Here is a 15,858-nt window from a genome sequence, read left to right as displayed (position 1 = left end):
ACAAGCTACTCTAGTCTAGTGTATCCACCAGTGTCTCAGTATTTTTCCCTTGTATTGTTTGTATTCTGCTCTGTTTTTATTGTTGACAGCATACCTCTTTTTTTAAACAACTTTCCTACACTGCTGCTCTCCACTCATAGTGCAGCATAGTCCATGAGAGTTGTCTTTCTACTTTGCGGTTATGATACCAGATCATCTAGAGCTATTCATGGACTCAGATAGCCCTAATTCTTTCATTCTCCATAGTGAGGAGATTGTATTGCTGCCTAGTGTTCCTTTACATGACTCTATCAGGACAGTTGCAGTGAGCAGAGATAATAGCTACTTTGAGATCAGTATCTTGGCTGCCGTGGGCCATGGTTTGTAATCAGGTGGTCGGAGTTGTCCACTTTTGCTTGATCACCTCACTCACTTTTCCAGTATTAGGAGGTGGACAGACCAGGTCAGAACTGCAGATGTTATTCTGGAGGAAAATTCAATGAAATCCATAATATCTCTTTAAAACTTTGATGTGCTGTTGGCTAGTACCACTGATGCGGTTATTAGACTGCGGTGTGTTGAGTTGTTGAGCTTTTACGACTCTGTTTTTGGCCCAATCTGAATTGTGTTTGCGACTGCACAACACACAACTAAACCTGAATTATGCACTATTATTGCAGTGTTTTGCATTGTCATATACCCTCTATGGCGTCCTCTGTAGACATTGTAATGTGATTGCCTCTCTGATTATCTCATTTACTCATCTCTATTATGAGTGTTTGACTGTCAGTTAGGTGCTATCATTAACTGTGCCCAGTGTTGATGTTGCTGCAGTTCTGTGCTCAGTGGTGGATCTTGTTAACAGTCATACTCCAGCCCAGGAGGCTGAAGTTGAAGAGAAGATCTTTGAGCTGCATTTAGGCATGACAGCAAATTGACCTGATGTTTGTTCTGTCTGGAAAATATACCATCAGCGCTGGAGAGGGGCCAGTACACAAGACCCCTTACAGAAGCTTGTCAAAGTTCAAAACACTTTTCTCGCCTGAAGGCTAAGCACAACACCTTGGCAGTATGACTCATTCACTCCTGTGTACCGTCAGTGTAACTTTGTCTTTGAGGTTTTATATCTGTGAGCACCACACGGAAGGTTTTTTTTCTCCTTGATCCGCTGCAGCACTGCCAGACATTTGCAAACAACATAACTTTTGTTAATAGTTTTGTCTAAAGTCTGCCAAGGAGACACTCACTGAAAATTGAAGGTAGTATTTGACTGAGGTTACTATGAAAAGCTGACCTTCAGTACTTCTCTGTATGCAGGCAGTGAATGCCATGGTAAACAACTTACCTCCATTAATATGTGCAATACAAAGTAATACCATACTTTGACCTGTCTGCTCATTCTATTGGCTTGTTAGGCTTTTTCAAACCTTTAAACTTAAGCCAGTAGGAGCTACTCTATAATTATCATATTTTATGTTTGTTTATTGTAATTAAGACAGCAATTTAAAGCCAGGTATATATATTTTTAAATAACTGATTCTCAGTTAATCTCCAGTGTAACACTCTTGTTCAACCTTATAATCCTTATAATATTTAAATTTTTTTCCATTTTTGATACTATTTGTGGCACCATTTTTTTTTGTAATAACTATTCAATGTATTTACATTCTGTAATTACCTTACTATATATTAGTTTTCATCGTTAGTGACTGAGTCTGCCACTCTCACCTCAAGCCTCCAGAGGTATTCACTTATAATGATATAGAGGCAAGTTATGACATTGCTGCCAAGACATCGTCCTCACTCTGCAGAACATTGTGGTCCAGTGGAGTAACAAGGTCAAAAAAGAGAACGTCTTGTGTGCTTGAATCTTTTAATTCCCCTTTCAAACTTTCTGGTCGCAGGCAGGGCACTGTACAGTCTAATTATCCAGTTTAACGAGCACCTCACCTCCTCAGACTGCACCTGAGGGATGTGGCCTCCGAGAGCGTGACAGGATTAAGGCAGCCATGACATTACTTTGTTATTGGAGATTGCTGCTCTTCCCTGTTGCCCTCAGCAGCCAGTAATAATCCTGGAGCTCTTCTGTTGTCTTCTCCCTGGTGCTCCTGCACAGATGAGCCGAACAGGCCGAGCATGAGAATTGATCTGGTTGTAAAAGAAGAGGCTGTAGAGGAGGAGGAGGCACAACAGAAGGTATCAGTGTCCTCTTGCACAAGCATGCCCAGGAGAACAGGCTGTATTATTGGCTTCTAACTGAAGAAGAGATCTTATCAGGGAAAAGGAGATACACCTCAGGCAATTGCCTCATTTACTGTTTGCACCATACTAGGGTATGTTACTGAATGAGCTGGCCAGCTCTAAGTTCGTCAGAATGCCTGAAGGTGTCTTTGAAATCTTAAAGTAGGCTGCTGGCAAAGAGCACTGCAATTCATTCCTTAATTATTCATTCAGCCCATGGGAATGCATTTTATTTACTCTCCAGTCTGTTGCCCACAAAATAAGATTGTTTTGTGATTATAATAACAGTGCGGTTGACCTTGAAAATACCACTGCAGAATAAAATGTGAACCACGAATTCTGCCTCTGATGGTTCTGATGTATGTGCAGGTTCCTTGTCATGCTGCCTGTCACACTGTGTATAGACTGCATTTGTGTGTGAACCAGCCTGTCAGCTAGACCAAAAGATATCACATTCACACTGGACAGCTAGAATGAATTCGAAATGTACAAGCCCTCCGCTGCAATGTACAAAATTTAAGCCCTGCTGCCTCAAAAGGGATGTTATGAAGAATCAGGTTGCAGTGGTTAACTCCACCTTTTCTAATGGTTTCTACATTTTGACCCCATTTCCCAAATGATATTTGGCATTTTTGACAAGGCAATTTCTTTTGTCCAATTTCGGAGCTGTAGTTAATGTTAATGAACTTGGATGCCTATTTCTTGGATTCAGATGCCTGGGAGTTCTGTGCTGAACGCAAAAGGCAAGAATCTTTTTTCATTTCCTTTCAGGGAATAAAACCTGCATTTGCTGGAAATGGAAATATTCACACTGCTGACGTAAAGTGCATAGTAAATGAGAGGAGTGTGTGGGGAAAGTAGTTAAAGTTTGATTGGGCGTAACCTAGCCTGCACTCTCTTTAATGATGTTGGGAGTGTCCTCTGAAAATTGAAAACTCCCTTCTCTGTTCGCGCTCTCTCTCTGACTTCTCCTCGGCCCGTGTTGCTCCATCCACCCTTGTTTCTCTATGTGGCAGCCATCTTGCCAGTCACGACTGACTGCTCTGGATCACTCCACTGAGCTGTGTGACAGCATTTGGCCGAGGGGTCCCAGGACATTACCAAACCCACCCCCTAAGGCATACACACATCCCTTTAAAAAACGTCTTTTTCTTCTTTTAATCTGGTTTGCTAAATATTCCAGTTCTCACACCCTCTTCCCTTTTCTTCCGATATCCTTACTCCCTCTCCCCCCTCCTTTTCTTTGCATGAGCTACACACACCCTCGAATACACTGCCTCTGGTTTCAAGACAAGGAGATTTGACTTGCATGAGGTCTTGGCCTATGCATCTCTCCATTTAAGGAGCTCTGAGTGTGTGTGTGTGCGTGTGTGTTTTGTGTTCGGGTGTGTGCTGGTGTGTAAAGCGCATGCTAATGCGGGTTGGTCTTGGTCCTTGGGATCAGACTGAAGATGACAATCCAGGGGGCATATTGTGTGGGCCAGCAAACCGAGCTCCACAGATGGGAGGAGAGGAAGGGAAGGGAGACAGAGGGCTGTAGACAGAGACAGAAGGAGAGGGCCGCCATCCACAGCCGCACTTCACTTTTAACTTCATTTGCGATTTGCACTCCACAGATCCAGTAGCCACTATGAAACCAGCTTTTGTGAGTATTGATTCCCTTACAGACAGCAGCTCCACTGGAGGCTCATTAATCTTGTCTACCTGCCGCGAATGAATTGAATGAGAAAATAATTGAGGCTTTCTAGCATTTCCGTGGATATTATATTTCTTGTAAAAGCCTGCACCATTGGTATGTGCTGACTGAAGCTCGTTGCTTTATTTCTTAAATACAACACTGTAGAATGGGGAAAAGTCTGAGCCTTTCCCTCATGTTGTCTTCCTACTTTTGAGTGTGTTCTTTAAAAACTTTACCCTCTGTGGCATTTTTCTGCCACAATTCATGTAGCATTTCTTTGTTCTTTTTTTGCCTTCTTGTATTGCCATGTTCAGAAAAGGGGGTAGCTTTTATATTCTGTGATGAGAAAAGTGGCCCTGCAGTTTGTTACGGAGAAGTCTCATGTGTTTGACCTGCTGAGATCAAACTAAACTGTGGGTGTGTGTCACGGCCTGGTGCAGCCAGCAGGGGAAATCTATTCTCTAATCCCCAGCAGGGGGAGAACACAGGATAGCCACAGGGGGCTGAGACATGCAGCCACTACATAGAGCTCCTCTAGTCACTGGAGAGAAGTGATGCCCTTTCTGTTCTAAGTTGTACAAAGGATTTCAACTCATTGGAAGATATATATTTCTACATCTTTTGGGAATGATCTGACAAAGTTTTGGAGTTGGTTGGGAGAGACATTGTTCCTAAAAGCATACGCATGACATTGGGCTATTTCAGGAGGATGTTGATGGGGACTGCTGACAGTGCTTTGTCCCACTGTGGCCCTGAGGTGTTGGCACCTCCTTTAGATGGTGCTGTGTTTGTTTTCCTCTTGATGCCATTCACTAGTCTATAGTTTTAATTCCAACCCTTGTTTTTCTGCCAGCTTGCCAATTTGAGGCCGGTGGTCTGGGCACACTCTCTCTGCAGCAGCCTTTTGTTTCACCCTACACAGGCTCTGCCAGGCGTCCTTTAGTTCTCCCTCCACCTTCCTCTCTGAGCCTCAGTTGCGCATTGTTTGAGATTCTCAAGGCTGTCAATGAAAAAACACTTTATGCTTTCAAATCCCAGTAACATAACAGTTGAGTTATTCTCCTCAGTCGTCCTAGTGCAGCGGGCCTGCTGTGAGAAGCATGATAAATGGGTTCATGTGTCTTTAATCTAACCCTGACCATCTCTCATCACTGCTAGCTCTTCAGCTGTTGACCTCCACCCTGCCGCTGACTTCTGACCCTCTTCATTGTATCTCCTTGTTCATAGTGAGCCGCTCTCACAATGGCCGCCTTTCCATTTCAGGTCTCTGTATTGATTCGATCCTGCAGCACAAAAACACATTCCCCCTCTCTCTCCTCTATTAATTCTCATGGCACCAAGCTTCTTAGTCCTCGACCATGAAATTCAGAGGGGTTTTTTTGTGGTTGTTGTGGATGTGTTTTACCTTGAGGAAATCGCTGGGCTGTGTCCCCTGATAAGGATATATTTACCCAGCTCCAACACTATATCACACCTGTCTTTCACGGTTGCTGCTTCTGAATCTCCCTGGACCGGCTAGTATTTCCTTTCTCATTATACTGGACAAGTGAAACCAATACACAAAGGCAGAATGCGGCTCTGTTTTTTTATGTTATTGTATCCAAATGCATAATTCTTTAAATGACAAAGCTTGGGACTCTGACCTTAGTTTCAGTGTCAACATGTTTAAAGTGCAACCGGTCATTTCCTTCTTCTTATTCATTGCAGCTCGGGACATTGAGAAAGGCACCCTGAGGTTGTTGTAGATGCAGCATTTGGGGGAAATAATATTACAGCCTCTGCTTCAATATTTAAAAGTGCATTGGCACTGCCAAAATATCTCCTGAGAGCCAGAAAGAAAGCGCCAGATCACAGCTCCCTGTTGGTCCCCTTCTGCTCATGCTGAGGAGCGAAGACATTGACAGGAGCATTATCGTCCCTTCAGTGCAGACCTCGGCCACTTTATGAGACGCCAGCATTGCCCTGCCCTCATTATCACAGGAGTTACAACAGCTCTGTAAGGGAGTGTGATTTAACATATTGGACCCCTGATTAATGCCAGTGTTCATCAGCAGCTTTCTGATTGGCTTTGTCCTGCGGAGGCCTAATGATTTAGGTTAATATGAATGCAACACAAACTTGTCACATTAAGACTTCTCTGTTTTTTATTTATTACAAGAGATAGCCAGGCCTTGCTGAACACACTTGCGATAGCCAATAAACATGCAGCAGATTTTTATTTTTCACATCTCTGCTGGAGTATTTCAGCTACCTCACTGCAGTAATTCAAAAAATATGTAATTTTGTTCTCACTATTTATAATATTTACGCTGTTATCACCAAAAACAGGCATTGTTAAAGGAATTATTCAACACTTATTCGCTTATTCGCTTTCTTGCCAAGAAATAGATGAGAAGATCCGAACCACCCTCATACGGTAGGATATATATAGTAAATATGAAGCCACAGCCACCAGCTGGTTAGCTTAGCTTAGCATAAAGACTGGAAACAAGGGTAAAATAAATAAATAAATAAAGGGTAAAATAAACAAAATAAAGCTCACTAATTAACACATTTTATCTCATGCGTTTAATTAATAGAAAATCCGATGTGTCGAAAAAACTAAGGGGTGCTTTTACAGAGGGCTATGAGCCAGACTATTTCTTGGCCGGTCGCAGTAACTTCCTGGAGTCAACACTAATTGCCTTGCAGCCTAGCCAATAACCCCCAGTTAAACCAATGTGTTGCTTTTATACTTAAGTTTTTGGACAGATTAAACACAGGACATGTAACTTGGTGCTTTAGAGGTGGTGGTAATTGGATTTTTATACCTTTGGACAGAGCTAGGCTAGCTGTTTCCCCTGTCTGTGGTCTTTGTGCTAAGCTAAGCTAAGCTAACAAGTCTCGGACTGTAGCCTTGTGTTTAAAAGATCAGTGTTGTCGATCTTCTCAAATAACTGTCTTTAAAAAAAAAAAAAAAGATGTAGTTCCAAAGTATTCCTTTAATTCAGTGGGGCGAGTGACACGAAGAAAAGCTGGTAATGTCCTTTGCCCACACAACAAACAGTAGCAGCCTATTTTTGCTGACTCATTTGGGTCTTTGCTCAGGTAGGAGAAATACTGCCAGTTCACCATCAATAGTGCTGTTTAATGACTGATGTAGTGAACATGTGGTGCTGATAGATGGAGGTTATTTGTCAAGTGTGTGTGACTAATCTACCATCTGGTCAATATGCAGGATTCTAATCAACAGTATGGAGAAGTAACATTTGGGCAGATGGACAACTAAAATAATGTGATCCTCCCTCTGCCCTTTGTCTCACACCTTTTCCTTTCTCCCTTCCTTTGCTAGAAATGATATGTTTTGAGTGCTGAGGATTCATGTTGAGCATGAAAATAATAGCATTAGACATTTGATGTTGTTTCAGTTAACATTCCGTATCAACTGTGTAGAGGATCTTTGTATAAAACAGGATGATTGCAATAGCCCGGTGCCAGAGGATAGCTGGCACAGTGTAGGTATAGTAGTTGCACAGAAGGAAGGCAAAACAAAACCCTGAATTCTCTCTCAGCAGCCACCGACGACCTCTCCCACCACAAAACAACGAAGATCTAATTCCTTTGACAGCGTAAGACATCTATCCTCATAAAAATATCTCCTGGTTCTTTTGGGTTCTGTCTCCTTTTGGGGAACTCTTTGTAGAGGTAGATGGGACTCTTTCAGGCTTAATGAACCCTTTTGGAATGACATAATCTCAGTGATTATTCATTTTTTTCTTCTATGCACGTCTAGAAGCTTTAAAGTACTAGTAACTATTCTGTCTGACAGCGGCAGATTTAAATAGATGCATCGTTCTTCAAAGTCAGGTTTCTCTCTCTGCTCCTCTAACAGATATTTCTCTTCTAATTACTTAGCATTTCACTACTACACATCCACATACTGATTGATGATGAGAACCTCACAAATGTAGACTTGGGTATCCTGATGGCACTTTATTGCCTTATATAATTATACTAATCGGGACAGATAACCTGTCTGGGGGCTTTTAGAGCAGCAGACAGGACATGGACTCCAGTCAGTTGCCAGTGGCAAGACCATTTCTTTCAAATAGAACATTTCCAAAAAGTCATTTAAAAAGAAAATAAAAAAGCTGTTCACTCCAGTTTATAAAAAGTGCCCTTTTCCACAAAGAGCTGGAGTGACAGTTCCTGACAGGTATAACAGCAGCACTGTCAGTTTCTACCTTTTCATTTTCTGCACTCTTAAAGTCCATGCATACTCAACCCTGGACTGGTTGAAAGGCAGGAGCCATGTTTCTGTGCTGTGACAGGTGTAATATTGCAGCTCAGTGGCCCACTGCTGCTTCAGGGCCATTATGAATGCATTTGAAGGAAGCGTTATTCTGATTGAGTGAATTCGCATGTGTACATGTGTATGATATGTCGATCTCAGCGGACACTCTAGCAATGTTCACATGCATTCTGTAGAGATGCATGAAATTATTGCAAGAAAACATGGGGATCTGGGCATCTCTTCTGTTGTAGGTATTGTTCTCCTTTCTCTCTTTGTGTATCTAACTTTTTCGGTGCTTTGTATTATAAGCCTCAGTTTCTTTGAAACAATAGACAATTGTTACAAGTGTTATTGGAGGAAACATCATGACTCATAAAGTTTAACCTGACATAGTTTGTGTATAATTTTTTTTAGGCTTTCACACTTTTTCTCTTAGCGCCTTCTGATTGCCATGACAAAACTTTTGCTTTGAGATTATTTATGCCAAATTAAGAGGCCAGTACGTCTCTGTAAATTTATATTGTTTTGGCTGCAGGGAGCAGATGTGACGCCTGCAGCCCAGTGCCAATAGCTCCGCCAATACGAGGCAATAGAAATGACTGTAATTCTGTGGCCATAAATGAGATATAAAGGCAATCAACCATGGTGCAGCTGCTTAAGATGCCCTTCAAATTTTTTATTTATGTCTTCATAAAACCACTGTGACTGACTTTTCTCTGAAGGTACCCTCAACGCTGCCATTTGCTTCTGCAGAGTGACCGTAACATTTGGTGGTTTATTGTTTCAGGCATGGGGACATTTCTCTGTATTTTTGCTGGTGAGAGGTGGAGGCTAAACTGTGATGGCTTCTCCACGTTCTTATCTCTGTCCTCTTCTATTCCTCTCCTCAGATCGAGAAGATCATGACACTGATTGGCGCTGGCATCGATTTTTCCAGAGATCAGCAATATGCTACACCAGGTAGAGTATGATCATTATAAACGTTTCATGCTGTTGGATGTTAATTAGAATTCAGCACCTAGAAAGTGAGTGTTTTATTTCATGTTCAAAAATTAATTATCAGTGAAAGCTGAAAGTTTAAAGGGGAACACGGTGCACTGGGTAGTTTTTCATTAGTGCTGATTTTATATGTCTTTACTCATCTCTGTAATAAATTTCACCACTGCTGCCTTATTAATCTCTTGAGAATCTTACCGTAAGCCCTCCAAGTTTGAACATAAAAACCTAAATCACCCATTTGGCTGTAGGCAGAGATTTCAGTGGGCAGATTTAAGGCTGCATTTCTTTGCCTGCATTTCCTCAAAAACTCTAATAAGCCTTTCTAAATACGTGATACATGGGTTAGGGTTAGGGTTAAGTGTATTGTCACTGTCACAGCTTCTTTGACAGTGGCTGTCTACACATTTATTGTGCACCCCTAACTCATGCTTTCTCTATCATACCGGCTTGAAAGTGATTTTATCCATATCAGTGCCGTCAAGAGCAATCAAACAGGTGCCTTGGAGAGATGGTTGATAAAGGACTCATCTGGAAACAAATTGTGATTCGGTTAAAAACTGAGAATTGGGTACAAAAGTAAAATGCAGATAAACCCTTGATCTGTCTTAATGGAGCAGGTGAGGAGCGTATTCGTCATTAGTAGCAGCAGAGAAAGGTAAGTCAGTGCTTTAAAACAGATTTTCTTGCCCTGTGGTAAGAAAGTCAACAGGAAAACCGGGGCTCATTTTGTGTTTCCTTTTTTGAGACAGCAGTTCCAAGCTGTGGTTTCTGACACAAAAACAGCCTGTATTTAATCCAAAGGGGGCCAGGCTCGGTCAGGTCAAGTACTGGTCTCTAAACCTACCTTCAATGTTACCAAGTGTATTTTTATTTTTAAGACCAAAGTGCCTGAGAGAGACGCAATATTACATCTAGCCCTGCGATCTGTAATGAAATGTCTTTGCGTTAAGCATTCTGTACCTGCTCTCCCCCTTATTCTTTGGGCTTTTGAAAAGCCTGTCATCAGGGTTGATGGATGGTGCCTGGGGACTGTAGCTGTAACCCGAACGATCGACTCCTTCCCTTCAGCTTTCCCCTCTCACATTGTTCTACATTCCCCTCCAGTTCACACTTTGCTGAAGCCACATTATAATATATTTAACCGATGTCGCAGAGCCACTATTCTTAAGCTCAAAGTTATCTGTCTTCTTATTCTACCCCTCTTGTTTGTTATGCCCTGCACTGAAGTGAGCTGTTTAAATATTAACCACTACGTATGTCAGTGGATGAGCTCATTTTGCTTTGCAGACTTGAGGAAAGCTGAGACCACTGCAGTAAAGTTGTTAGCGCCCCATCACTGGCGGTATCTGTCTGGTCTGATCAGGCTTTATAAGTCTGAATCCACTCCTCGGTATTTGTGAGCCTCAACCTTTTAGCCGCCATGCTCACAGCTCCGACTCAATGAAAATGCTGTCAGGAGGCCGTCAAGGGACTCGCTGGAGAAGAGGCTCTCTGTTTGATGCACATGTGAGAAGCCACTTCCCCCCCCCCCACCCCCTGGTTCAGTCCAGTGTTTGCCTCTTCTCAGTGACGACTGGAGAGCTGTGATGTCTCTTGCTGATTGGCTCTGTGCCTGCAGTCACTTTTACTTTTCTCCTTTCTACTGTGCAACTTCTACATCAGAGTGGAAGAGATGGTGGAAGAGGGTGAATGAAACCTAACGAGAGTGAGGAAGAAAAGACTGGGACAGAAGCTGCAGGAACTCAAGAGCAAATGCAAGTAATGAGGAGTGGGGGGTCCGTAGCTGAAACGGTAGCTCACACTGACAAAGAGCAGCCACCTGCAGTGTTTCAGAGAGAGGGGGGAGAAAGAGAGGGAGGGAGGAGTGGGGGAGCGCATGCAATGAGGGGAGAGAGAGTGAGTTAGGGAGGAGAGAGGAATTGCAGGCAGCAGTATTGTGAACAGCCAGGACAATAGAAGGACGCCACCTCGGCATCTGTAGGAGTAGATGGTCCATTTTTCAGCCGGGAGAGGACTACAGGAGCTTTTTGCTTTTTGCTGGACTTGACCGCATTTCACAAACTGTGCCAGACCGAGGAGAGACAGTTTTAGCACTCTCTTGTCCACAGACGGGTTCGGTCTGGGGGCCAGCAATTACTAAAGTGCTCTTTGAAGTAGCTGATTGAATCTTTGAGTGGATTTTTTTCCCCTTGACACATTTCCAAGCTCCTGGAGTGACCAAAATGGGATTTATGATGTGGAAGTCTCCTCAGGAACAGGATTGGTTTTGTAGCAGGTTGAAGAGATGAGAGCTCTGACATGAAGCTTTAAAATGTGCATTTTACACATTCCTTTTATTTTAGGTTATGACATCTGCTTGATATTGTAACTTTGCAGATTTCTTTATGTGTTGTCATGCACATGATAAAACACCACTTGATGTTATTTAGCTCTTTCTTGTGGGCAGAGAAAATATTTTATTCCGTTAACTTTCAACTGTGGTTGAGATGCAGTAATAAAAATCGAGAGTTTAAGACAACTACACCAGGTTTTTGTGTGTCCCGCCATAAAGAATATGTGCTTTTTGTTTTGAAAATTAGTTAAAGCATAACAGTAACATGTTCAAAGGAGTAGAGGCAATGATCTGTCCTCGTACAGGTTAGTCTCCTGTCAGCTTGGGCTGCTGACAGCCATCAGTGTAGCTCTTGTTTGTGATCAGTCTCAGCTCATTGCAGTCGTGTTGCAGGTTTGTGTTGGCCCCTCTGCATTTTCTGCCTGTCGTGCTGCTTTCCATGTGAACACCATCATGTTCTCTGGCAGATTCTCATTCCGTGGATTAGATGCTGAGTAGGTTGGGTCTGTGAATCGCGGATGAGCCCGTATGATAATTAACTGTCTCCTGCTCCTGTCCACAAGTTTCCAACGAACTTTCCACTCAGCTCAAACAAATCACTTCCCCTGGAAAAACTGTTATGAACTGCTGCTCTGACTCCTGTGAGTTTCTCTGTTATTGGACAGAAAATGCTACCTCCTAGCAAAGGACATTTAGAATTTCTTTTTTTAAGTGAGGCAGCATTGTGTTGATTGTGGGTGTGTTTTCGGCATGTTCCTGGCTGACTAGTTTAGCTAAGAATTTTGTTAATATTAGCTGGTAGTCAACCAGCTCATAATCCCTGTATCATCTCCTTCACCCCTGAGACCAGGGGTACTTTAAACCATCTTGGGTGACTGTGGTTCGGCCCCCGCTTCGCTGCGGGAGCTGACGCCCTGTCCACAGAGGACACTGTCTCCTCCGCCTTCCTGTTGCTGGTGCGCTCGGCTCTGCTGGCCGAGAATGATGTGGCAATGCCGCGTCTCATCCTCAGAGTGCCGCTGCTACCGACTGAAAGGTTTCTCCCTCCTGAAACGCTTTCCCCTGTCGGCAGGTGCTGCAGGCCGACTGCTGGACCAGCCTGTGGGAGACTGGCTAGAGCACGTGGGGCTGCCGCAGTACGAGAGCAAGCTGCTCCTCAACGGTTTCGACGACCTGCACTACATGGTGAGTTCCCCACTCCTTTTATATAGTGTCCAAATCAACCTTAACTTACTTGACAGTTGTATCCACTTCCTTTTTCGACTTCTCTTCCCACTTTAATGATCTTTTTTCTCTTGTCTTTCACCACTCACTCCTACTTAACTCCACTTTGTGTCTTTGTGCATTAATCCAATTGATGCCACCGTCCATTAGCTGTTAGATGATCCCATTAGCTTCATCTGACATTCACTTAGCTGAAATCTCGTAACCCCTCCCGCTGTGTCATGAGTCTGGCTTGTGTTTCAGTGGCCATGAGATTTTATGATAGGAACTGTTAATTCTGGGTGGATTCAGTACGTAATTCAATATCACACAATACATCACACGCTTTATAAAATTCACAAAATTCAGTTCTTGATCCAGTTTCAGAACCTTCCGTCTCATTCTTGTGTGAGTATTCATTGGTGTTTACTAGATTTACTTGTCCATTAAACCAGACAATATCCAGTTTGATCTGTGCTGTCAGATGTTTTGTTTACAGCAAGTTTGATGTCCTTATGCTTGGTTGTGTGTTGAATCCGGTTTATCCTGCATTCTCAGTCCCTGTTCTCACCTGGCATTAACATGCTCTAAGTATAGGTGTGAATGCACCCACGATGCAATGAGAGCGTATTGATACCCGATCGCTCAGACCACATTCAGAGATCATTCAGATCATTCAGATCTGTGCCCCATTTTGGCCATATCCTTTTAGCAGTGCATATGCGAATGTGTCCTGGACCCCAGTGAAAGACTGACTACTCAATTGACATTGCAGCAGGCAGCTGTCTACTTGTGACTGGATCACCCAAGATGCATGCCAGTGCCAGGTAGGAACAGGGCCCTTAGACTCCCACACAGTCTGTCTCCAGCTCAGTAGGCCTCTGTTGTGGCCCCTCACTTACAGTCAGTGAGCGGGCTTCCTGAGAAGCAGCTGATGCCCGGCCAGAATGGAGGAGTGTCTCAGTGAGCAATGGGATGCTGTTGCCAAGCTGACAAGTTTATAGAGCCCACGGTGTGCGACGCCACTATGAGTTGGCTCTGTTGCTTTTGTCGGTAATGAGGACTGATGGAGGAGAGAATGAGGGACCCAGCTGGTAGGCTGAGCCAGTGGGCATGTTGGAAATGAGACAGCCATCTTATGTGTCAAGATGAAAACTCTTTTCTCCTCCATCAGGACACACACATCACACACACCTTCTCCTTAACAGATAAGGAGCCATGTGTTTTCATCCCATTCATACTCCACATTTGATTTGATGTCACTGATGACGTTTGTTGAGAAAGAGTAAACAAAAACATGCAGGCAGAGCAGAGCTCTCAATATCATTCACACGTGGCTTCACATATGCAATCTCAAAAACAAATGAATTAAAGTTTTATTATTATTATTGTGTTATGTTCACAGCTTCACTTACCCATGGGATTACAAGGCAGCACAGCCAGATCCAGAGAACTGGATACACATTTTCAAACAATGCAAAAAAAAAAAATCCCCAGAACTAAGGAAAAACAACTTGGACAACATTCTTCGCTTTGTACAACAAAGCTCATATATCACTGATGACACATGCTATACTACACTATATAAGGCTGAGAAATCCAAGTCAATGCTAATAACATCATCCATCTTACCTTTTCTAGACTTTTGAGTCAAAGTTAGCAAACGTCAACAGGCCACTCTACGCCTACATGGGCCACTGTAGCTCTGTTCTTGTCACAGACCTTAAGGTAGAAATGCTGTGTTTAGGTGAATACTGTCTAAAGACATGATGTAAATACCTAGGGACATAACAGAAGATGAATTCAACTGTCTGTGCACATTGACAGTAAAGTCATCTTCTTTTTTATGACCAGTGCTGCTGGACGCCTAACATCCCGTGCTTGGCCTCTTGACAGGTTCTTTGAAAACTTATTTGTTCAAGTGTAGATAACTGCAAATTAGTATTTGGTTTAATGACTTTACTTGTGTAGCTGCCAATGTCATTTTGATTTACATGGAACAACAGCAAACATAGCGCCATTTATGACCTTAACACTTTGTGTGTATGTGACAGTATTGTCTGTGCAAACCTTAGAAGAAAAATCTAAAAAAAAAAAAAATTATGTTTTTTACTTGTTATCCAGCAGCATGTTTTTACCTTCAAAGATATTTTTGTGATCCAAAAGATGTCTTCTGTCTGCCCGGGGCAGAAACAGCGTTTAAATCCAGTGCTTCCACAGACTGTGCAGACCATGATATTATTAAATCAAAAGCAGTTGCCTTAAAAATAATCACAACAGCAGTCATAAGCTAAAACCAACCCACAGTGAAATTAAATGAATACAGTGCCACTTATCTTCATGCAAACTAACTTGAGCCTCTTTTCTCTCAGTGCTTACTATATATAATGATTAATTTAGTTCAAATTTAGAGTCATGCAACAGAGACATGTTATGCTTCCATTGTCTGGTCCTCCCTCTGTATACCAGACTTTTAAAGTGTCACAGGTGACACTTGCCTAGTTTGCTGAGAAATTGTGCTCCTGACAACCGTGTGGTCCATGTCTGTGTCTTGCCAAATGTACGTTTCATGCTCATGTGCAGCATGGACTTATGCTATAGCTGTATGTGCCAGCTATGTCAGACTAATTTCAGTGTACAATGATACTTGGATGAATAATCTTTAATGTGCTTTGCATAACCTTAGAATAGCACATTCCTCTAGCTATCTGCCTCTCTCCTTCTCGCCTGGTGTCATCAACTCCCATGTTTAAGTCGGCACTGAAGCCTCTGAAGTTACTCTCTGGGTTTAATCTTCCTACTGTCTTTTTTAGTCTTTCACACTCGCGTTGCTCAGCCTTGAGTGCTCTTCTTTTTCTTTTTTTTCCAAAGCAGAGAGCTGGCAATATTTCTATCTTTAAACACAGCTTACAAACCACCTGGCTTCCTAAAATCGCTAGAGGATTTAGAAAAGAGCTGTAACCTTTAAACAACGTGTCCTTCCCACAGCAAATGTTGACCTTTTAAGAATCACAATTTGGTCTCAACTGGAAATGAGAATTATGTTATGAGTCACCTTGTCTTTGCTAAACTTTTCTAATTGTGTTTAATGTGCGTTGTGCAGTAGAGTGGATACAGCAGGAACAGGCCATATTTCATTGTTGGCTGTGTGAC

At 42.7% G+C, this 15,858-nt stretch overlaps 1 protein-coding gene across 7 annotated transcripts in view; it reads left to right on the top strand.

Annotated features, from left to right (window-relative positions):
* The window catches only part of LOC121191545 (ankyrin repeat and SAM domain-containing protein 1A-like), a 60,272-nt gene that overhangs the window by 30,731 nt on the left and 13,683 nt on the right, over positions 1-15,858 (top strand). For 4 of the 7 annotated variants that reach the window (XM_041052733.1, XM_041052742.1, XM_041052716.1 and 1 more), the window contains 3 exons: positions 7,450-7,506; positions 9,062-9,131; positions 12,575-12,687. In XM_041052733.1, coding sequence (XP_040908667.1) covers positions 7,450-7,506; positions 9,062-9,131; positions 12,575-12,687 — 240 coding nt within the window. The remainder of the gene's footprint in view (positions 1-7,449; positions 7,507-9,061; positions 9,132-12,574; positions 12,688-15,858) is intronic. The other 3 variants (XM_041052768.1, XM_041052751.1, XM_041052725.1) reach the window with 2 other exon arrangements.

Source organism: Toxotes jaculatrix, chromosome 2, assembly GCF_017976425.1.
Source record: "Toxotes jaculatrix isolate fToxJac2 chromosome 2, fToxJac2.pri, whole genome shotgun sequence".
Lineage (NCBI taxonomy): Eukaryota > Metazoa > Chordata > Actinopteri > Toxotidae > Toxotes > Toxotes jaculatrix.
Note: the sequence above shows the minus strand (reverse complement) of the source record. Positions and strands in the feature narration are given on the sequence as shown.